The following is a 9,033-nucleotide window of genomic DNA, read 5'->3' as shown; positions in this document are numbered from 1 at the left end:
CGATTGAGCCACCGCATACTCCTTTCACTCTAACTTGGCCTATAGTTATCACCTCTCCATCTTGAATACTGAGTTGTAACAAACAGATTAACACCAGAATATGATGCTAGTCAAGAAGAAGTGCTTTGGAAAAAATGTAGAGTCGTAGCATTATCTTTTTCAGCCACTGAGCTACGTGAGATTAGTTGCAAAAGGACGAAAATTTGGGCCAAGTAAAGATGAAAGAATTATAACAAATAAATAGGCTTGTATTTTAGGTGGTACTAAGGGGCTTCGTAGCAACTATTTTACAGTGGTTTATTTTGCGTATTACAATAAGACTCTGTATCGTGCCCTTTATGTGGCTTTGATATCAATATAGCTTCCATTAATAACATACAAATGGATACTGAGGTATGATTTTCAGATTAAGTCGCAAAAGAGGAAGTGTTTGGAAATCTTCAATGCTACCTAAACAATTCAGTCACTCACCTCTCTCATCCTAAACCTTCTTTCTGTTGCTGTTCTCCTTATCGTCTCCTTGTTGTATTGGTGGTTGTACGTGTGGTGGTGGTTGTGGTGGTGGTAATGGTGGTGGTAGTGGTGGGGAAGAATGGTGGTGGTGGTGGTGGTGGTGGAGTGTGGTGGGGGAGGCGTCAGGGGCCGTGTGGTGAGGAGAACAGGATGGTGGTGGTGGCGATGACGGTAGAGAGCAGGAAACACGCCAGCAGGAACCGATCAAACACCAAGGCAACCTGAAAATCCACAGACAGGAAAAATTTTGTTAGTTTGGAGGAATTAGTCTAGATTATTCACAACTGTTACTATCACCGTTGCTACTATGAGTTTATACACAGCTATTGCTATTACCGTTGTTACTCTGAGGTGAAACTAATGGACAGGGACTTAAATACTATGCGAGAGAGTTATGGCTTACGACTATAGGTTAACAGTGCTTCCTCTACCATTCATTTCTCTGGATTACTGGACCCTACATTATCCCTTTGTTTATACCCATCTATATCTGTATCCATCTAGCAATCTGTATTTACCTATCTGTATCTATTTATCTATCTGTCCATTTATCTACTTATCTATAAATTCACAAATTCTTATTATAACTTCCAGATCAATTATATTACATGTGGCCATCTGAAACAGAATGCTATTGGCCAGATAACAAAACAGCCAAGGGTATCGCTGGTGGGAGAAGTGCAGGTATTATGGCCTCCTCTTGAAAGTAATTATTAACCACGCAATCAACGTACATAAGAAAACGGACATAATAAAGCATGAGAATGACTGTGGTAATAGAGAATGATGTAAGGAAGACCCTGGTAAAGCTGCCTGAACTGTCTCTGCAAGACACAAGAATTCGCCAGCTGAGAGGAACGGGAGGTGTAGTGTATGTACCATCCAGTATCATAGTGACAAAAACGTAACACAGGATCCCAGTGTGGGCGTACTGTGGAATTAACCGAGGCCGGGATGACGTTATCTGCTTCAGAGGGGGTGGATGAGGGTTGGGATGAGGGAAAGGAGGGGAGTAAGTGGAAGAAGAGGCTAGGAGAGGTGTTTGGGTGATGGGGAGTGGGTACGGGGAGAGGGGAAGGCTGGAAGAGGAGGGATGAGGAGAGTGAGAGAAGGAGGGGGTGAGAGGAACTAGGAGGCATGTTGAAAGAGAGGGAGGAAGTGACGAGGGGAGGGGAGTGTGAGTGAAAATGTTGACGTAAGGGAGGGAGAGAAGGGAGGTGAAGGGAGGGGGTGAGGGGAGAAAAGGACAAAAGGGAGAGAAGGTTAGGGAGGAGAGGGAGTGAGGGAGGAGAGGGAGTGAGGGAGAACTTCACAGAACCCATTCCTGTAAAAATTACCTCATCAGAACACCATTATTTTTATTACGACAAGAATTTAGCGAGATTTTGGAAGAATTTTGTGGGGAAGGGAGGGGAAGGAAGTACAAGAGGAGGGGGAGCGAAGGGAGAGAGAAAGGGAGGGAGGGCGAGGGAAGAGGGGGGGATGGAAGGAGGAAAAGGGAAAGAAACAGAGGGAGGGAGATAGGAGAGAGAAAGGAAAGGATTAAAGAGAAATGAAAGAAATGAATGCCGAAGGATGAAGGACAGAAGAGGAGGCAGAGAAAAGAGGGATGGCAGGAAAAAGAGCGGAAGGAAGGAAGGAAGAGAAGGAAGAGGGAAGGAAGGAAGAGAAGGAAGAGTGAAGGAAGGAAGGAAGAGAAGGAAGAGGGAAAGAAAGGGAAGGGAGGAAGGAGATATGCAGTGGGGGGAGAACGAGAGGGAAGAAAAGGGAGGAGGTGGGAGACGGAACTGGGATGAAAGAAGGAAGATGGAAAGGATAGGAGAAGGGGGCAAGTGTATGATGGAAGGGAGAGAGAAAAGGAGGAGGAGGAAGAGAGGAAAAAAGGAAGAACAGAAAGAAGAGGGAGAGGTTGGGAAGGGAGAAGGAAGGAAGGGAAAAAGTAGAAGAGAGAGACAGAAAGGATGGAATGGAAGAGGGAAGGAAATGGATGGAGCAAGAGAGGAAAGTAGGAGGTGGGTGAGAGAGAGAGAGAGAGAGAGAGATAGATAGATTGATAGATAGAGAGAGAGAGAGAGAGAGAGAGAGAGAGAGAGAGAGAGAGAGAGAGAGAGAGAGAGAGAGAGAGAGAGAGAGAGATGAAGAAAAATAAAGAATTGTGAATTTTAAAAGGGAGCGAAGACGGGTGGAAGGGAAGGGATAGAGTAAAGTGGAGAAAATTTTGAGAAAGAAGGAAAGCAGCAAAGGCAAAAAGCAAGGGATGAAAGGAAGAAGAGAGGAAAAAGGGAAAACGGAATTACAGAGAGAGAGAGAGAGAGAGAGAGAGAGAGAGAGAGAGAATATTTACTAAGCTGTCAATCTCATTCTTTCCCCACTGAAGTTACAGAGGAAGAGTTACATAGAGTTACACAGATACACAGACCACCCAGATCTTACGGTCCCTGTAAAAACCTCCTGCCTTAACTCTGCTTTATATCGAGTTGACAAAAGTGGGAGGAAATGATAATACAGCAGAAGGCTCTCTCTCCCAGACCCCCAGACATCAGCCGCACAGGAAAAAAGTGAGAAGCGGCATTTAGCGGGAGTAGCAGGATGAAAAGCTTGGTGGAAATTTACAGGATCGGCAGAGAGAGAGAGAGAGAGAGAGAGAGAGAGACTTATGTACACAGGCCACGAGAACTTTACGATCTTTACATGGTTGTCTGGCCGTAATGGAAACACTTGCACTTCAATTACAGAAGTTTAAGATTAGGAAAGTAAAGCAAGATAGATAGATAGATAGATAGATAGATAGATAGATAGATAGATAGAGAGAGAGAGAGAGAGAGAGAGAGAGAGAGAGAGAGAGAGAGAGAGAGAGAGAGAGAGAGAGAAAACCTACTGAGATCAAAAGAACTGGGAAAGGATGAGAAGGAAGGAAAGGGAAAAAAAAATGCAGACAGGCAAAGAGAGGGAGGGAGGGAGGGAGGGAGGGAGAGAGAAACATAGGCTATGGAAGAAGAGAGAAGAAGTATAAAAACATTCGATGCGGGAGCTTCAGGGTCCTTCAGTTAACTAAAATAAATCTACAGGAGTGAAGTACCTCGTTTGGGAAAATCGTTAGTGAAAGACAGACGGGCAAGGCCACCATTATAGACTTTCCCGTACCTATAAAAAAAAAAAATGAATAAAAGGATATAGTCAGAGGTAGAGCGAAGAGGGTGGATTATAGGAGGGAAGGAGGGAGGGTTTAAAAGAGAAGGAAGGGGAGGAGAGGATGGAGGGAGATTAAAGAGAGGCTCAGGGTGGAACGGAGGAAGGGAGAGGAGGGACTTGGAGAGAAATGAGAAGGCACTGGAGGAAAGTTCATCAGAGTGGGAGTAAAGAAAATGGAAGATAAGGAAAGGGTGAGTGATAAGGAAAGAGATAAAGTGAGGTAAGGGAGAGAGAGAGAGAGAGAGAGAGAGAGAGAGAGAGTACAAAGTAAAACGTACTATAACCCTTTTACCTTAACTTGGACCAGATTTTCGTAATATTGCAGCTTATTTCACGTAGCTCAGTGGCTGAGACAAATACAATGGCTCTACATCCTTTCCATAGCACTTTTTCGTGACTAGCATCGCAGCCCAGTGTTAGTCTCTTGCTACAACTTAGAATTCAAGATGGAGAGATGGTAAATTTAGGCCAAGTTAAGGTGAAGAAGGTATATGCAGAGAGAGAGAGAGAGAGAGAGAATTTGTTCATTTCAAAGCTGATACGACTGTGATATATGTTTTATGAGTCAGGCCAAGGATGTCTTTTTTCTGTTCTTTTACCTTTTTATTTTTTTTTGTTTACTCTTGCTTCCCGTCGACGATGTTCCTAAAGGGGAGATTTCTCGTAGTGAAGGGGCTCATAAATTCAATATCCCACCCCTCTAGGCCAAAAAGTTTCCCATAAGTTGAAGGAAACTTTCTGGCGGCACAAAGAATTAGATTAAAAAGATGTGAACTTTCTCTTAGTTTAAGATATTTTATTAAAATTTCCAGTTCTGTTTTTTTTTTTTTGCTCTCGGACTGGAAACTTAATAGTAAATCTGGCCTTTTCGTTCTACTCAAAAGGCTTACCACTTTCCCTATGCCAATATTAAATTTTTTTCCCATGATAGGGCTCAGGTAAACAATTAATCAAAATCTCTCTGACACACCTGCTTTTGTAAAGATGTATCTGCTCTTCATCAAGTTCTGTTTCATCATCAATTTTGAATGTACTATAAATCAAGCTTATGTGGACATAATTCATCTAAATAATAATAATAATAAAAAATAGGCTCCAACATTGAACCTTGTGATAGTCCACTTACAGTGCACATCCACTCCCATTGTTATTATTATTATTATTACTACTACTACTAATACTACTACTACTATTATTATTATTATTATTATTATACGACTCTTTTTACACTCAGTTAGCCAATTATCGATCCACCAGAGCGCACATCCAGTGAAACTTTGATCCCTTATTTTCTAGACAGGTCTTTTGCGGGAACATATTACACATTTACACTGAATATGGTAGAGATAAGAATAATAATAAGGTGCAAGACAAAGGAAGAGAGAGAGTAGGAGAGATACAGAGAGGAGACAAGGAGAGATAAGGGAGACACTGAGAGAAAAGCGGGGGGGGGGAAGGAGAAAGAAAGCAGGAGTGAGAGACGGAGGAAGAGAGAAGGAAGAAGGAAGGGAGAGAGAAATGGAGACATCAGGGGAGAGAGTTCATCAGAGTGGGTGGAGAGAAAATGGAAGTGATAAAGAAACAGGGACCATTTACAAAGTTTCTCGAGCCTAAGTTGTTTAATATTATGCTTACCTTACTAACTCCACTTATACAGTTCTCAAATATCTTACAAGCAAACCAGAGAGAATAATAAAATAAAGTAATATTATCGCAAAAAAATAGTTCCGAAAATACCCTAGTTTCTATGGGGATTTATATACAATTAAGACTGGTTAAGATTTTCTATGAATATTTCGGCTGGAGGTCGCTTGGTACTGCGTGGGCGAGACTGGAAAGGAGTGCCGTGGAAAATATGCGGATGAGGGGAATTAAGTCGCGAGAGAGAGAGAGAGAGAGAGAGAGAGAGAGAGAGAGAGAGAGAGAGAGAGAGAGAGAGAGAAATGTTAGTTTAAAGAACGGGAGGAATATACTGAAATATTTTGATAAGCTGTGGAGGTGCATAAGAGGTACCTAAAGTCTTAAAGAGATGGAGTGAGGAGAAGTCAGTGAAGAAATACTTTAGGAAAAATAAAAACTGCATTTCGCCTACCTTGAAGGAGATATTTGTCCTTTCTGCAGCTAATTTTCCGTAGCTCAGTGGCAGAATAGGATAATAATACGACTCTACATTCCACCCACTGCACTTCTTCGTGATCAGTACCTATTCTAGCGCTGATCTCTTGCAATGGTTCAGCATTAATGGTACAGAGATGAGAATTTTGCCATGTTAATGCAGACGAAGTTTAGATTCTGCTCATTTAATCCGACTTCCTATATTATTTATTCTTGGGATATTGTGGTAATTTTAATAAGATTAAGGATCACTCATTCACCTAGGTATGATAATTTCGATTTAGCTTTCATAAACCCCTTAACTATTAGGTTACTCTCCTAACGTGACCAAAATCGTCTGAAGAGGCAAAAATGAAGTAAATAATGCCATCCTTGGCTGTTCTTTTTTTTTTTTTTTTATCTTTTACAGAAGAGGAACAGAAGAAGGAATAACAAATAATTAATCTATACACTAGATTACAGGTGTCCTCCATTCATTAAAAAATCTGTAACGTGAACTGCTGTAGGCTGAAGTTTGGGGGGAAATTATTCTGGGGATGCGAGTTCCAAAGACAGGCAGTTCAAGGAATATAAGAATTCTGACAGGAAGAAGTTCTACAACATGGCAGTGTGATTGTCAAGTCATGAGAGCTACCAGAGCTCGGAGAAAGGCGTGGAGAGGTGGCAAAATGGATGCAACTTCTGCAACTTCGTCTGAACATTTACCATAAAAGTATATGAAATAATACAAAGGAGGCAACATTTCTTCTTACTTGTAGGGGAGGTAGTTCATTTGTAATTACAGGGTTATTAATTATTCCCATAGCTTTGTTCCAGTTGTTTTAGTGCAACCTTTCCACATCCACTCCACAAGGGTGAGCAATATACGAGCTGAGAACGCACATTTCTCTTGTAAATTATAGCTCACTACTTCTAAGTGAAGAAGTTATGGATTCTGCACAATAATGTAAGTTTTTCTGAAGCGGTTTTAGCAAGTCATCTAACCTGAGAGGTCAAACTAAGGGTACTTTTAGGTGAAACACCGAAATTTTCAATAGTTTTCGAGGTAGGAGTACTGGTTGCATTGAAGGCAATATAAGTATCAAGCAATATGTGTTATTAGTAAAATGTATATATTTGGTTTTCCTACCACAAAATGAGACAATGTTACTTTGTCCTCTTTCAGTGGTCTTAGATACGTTTTGATAGATGGAGACTGCTGTACTGAGTAGGGAGTTAGAGATCTTAAACTCTGTGAATGGGTGTTTAAATGTTAATGAACTGTGATGCCTTCAGCCATCTGCATATGAGTGAATGGGAGTATTGGTGATAGACGAGACATCATTAAAGTTAATTAGGAATAAGGTTGGAGCCAGGACTGATCATTGTAGCACACCAACATTAACTGAGTGGAAATTGGAACTACTCTTACTCTTTTCTGTCACTGAGATATGAGGAAATCAGTGGAACAAAAGACCGTATGCCATAGCAAAAGGAGTTTGGGAACGGTGCCATACTCTGTCAAAAGCTTTCAAAATATCAAGGGCTACTACATGGGCCTCTCCACGTTGGTCAATTGACAGATGAACCATATGAATCAAGAGTTTGAGTATATCAACAACGGATCTTTTGTGACGAAAAAGACTGTCTGTTACTCTTTAAGTTGTCGGATTCAAGATGTTTATCAGTGTGCTTATTAATTACAGTCTCAATTTCTTTACAAAGAGAAGATGTGATAGCTATTAGTCTGTAATTACAGGGGTCAGAAGAACTTCTTTTCTTCGGAATAAGGTAAATATTGGCTTCTTTCCAAGAATTAGGGAATGTAAAGTTATGTATGCATAGTCTGAATATTTTAGCCCGAACAGAAGCAAGTTCTGGGGGACACTTTTTCAAAATCATTGGAGGAATTCCATCTGGACCTAGAGCTTTGTTGGCTGGTAAATTGTCTAGAATAAAGTTTACGCAACTAGTCTGTATCTTTAGCGAAGCAGTTTCAGAAGCATCAAGTTCTAGTACAGGAACATTCTAAATGACTTCCCCTAATGTCGGTTTTCCGGCAAACGTACTGGACATGATGTTTGCTTTTCACGCGGGTCATTTACAATGTTAACATCTGAAGATTTTAGCAGGGGAATGGGTGATGACTTGTTAGAGTTGTTATTGAAAGAACTGAAAGTTGACCAGAATATTCTGCTGTCATTCCGATCATTTAATAGTTTGGATGCTTGGTTGTGAAGAAAGTTTAATTTAGCAAGACTTATTACTGCTTTTTCTTTCTTTTTAGCAAATATAAATTGCCGGAGAGGATTCGTTTTTCTAAAGAAAATGTTATATGCTAAGGACTTTTGGGTCGTTGCTCTGGCACAATTGCTGTCAAACCATTTTGGGGAGTCTGATCTTTTATTAACTTCTTGACTGGGTATGAACAATTCCATACCAGCTTGTATTAAGTAATTCAAGTGGAACTGGGTTGAGTTGATACCAGTGGAGAAGAAAGAGTGCTATGGAATACCATCAAGATAATTTCTAAATCCATCTCAGTCTGCCCAGTGAAACTGCCATTTGATCACACTGATTGGTTCGGAACGGGGAGGTTTGGGGCAACTGACTAATGAGGCTTTAATTAGAGTGTGATCAAAGGATCCAAGTGGTGACAGTACATCTATCCTGTACAGATCTGGGTAATTTGTCAGGAACAGGTCCGAGTTATAAGTGCTATGGTTAGGATTATCAGGTATTCTGGTTGGATGTTTTACCAATGGCATGCGATTAAATGATTCTGCAGACAGCTCCCAATCTACACCAAAATCGTCAGTCTTGGCAGAATGCAATAACCGTTCCACATTAAGGACGTTAAAATCACCCAAAATGGTATCGTCAGTGGTAAGGGTGAGGTTAAGGTTGGTCAACTGTGTGGATATGAAATCAAACACGCTGGATTCTGAAGAAGTATTGAGATAGCAATAAACTAAACAGATATATTTCCTTATAATTGGGAAATTTAGTTTGTAAAATGAGTAATCAAAGTGAAGACAGTAATAAATGCATATTCAGATCTGATATAACAAAGGTGCCAGCCTTGTTACGGAAGTCTGTGAGGCTGTTGAGTTGGGCATGGCCAGTTGGAGAGAATGGGTGGTGAGATTGATAAAGAGAATATAAAGATCGGAATTAGAAAGAAGAGAACAAGCTAGATAAAATAAAGTCTGAGAATCTGTTATTATTTACTGT

General features: G+C 40.7%; 1 protein-coding gene across 1 annotated transcript in view; it reads right to left on the bottom strand.

The window, feature by feature from the left end:
* Positions 1-635: 635 nt before the first annotated feature.
* Positions 636-9,033, bottom strand: part of LOC145405241 (neuronal acetylcholine receptor subunit alpha-10-like) — a 91,550-nt gene continuing 83,152 nt past the window's right edge. The window contains exon 9 of the mRNA XM_080276662.1: positions 636-734. Within this exon, the coding sequence (XP_080132788.1) occupies positions 636-734 (99 nt within the window). The remainder of the gene's footprint in view (positions 735-9,033) is intronic.

Source organism: Coenobita brevimanus, chromosome 66 (genome assembly GCF_032717465.1).
Source record: "Coenobita brevimanus isolate Jiangsu-jjx chromosome 66, ASM3271746v2, whole genome shotgun sequence".
Lineage (NCBI taxonomy): Eukaryota > Metazoa > Arthropoda > Malacostraca > Decapoda > Coenobitidae > Coenobita > Coenobita brevimanus.
This window is presented reverse-complemented; position numbering and strand designations above follow the sequence as displayed.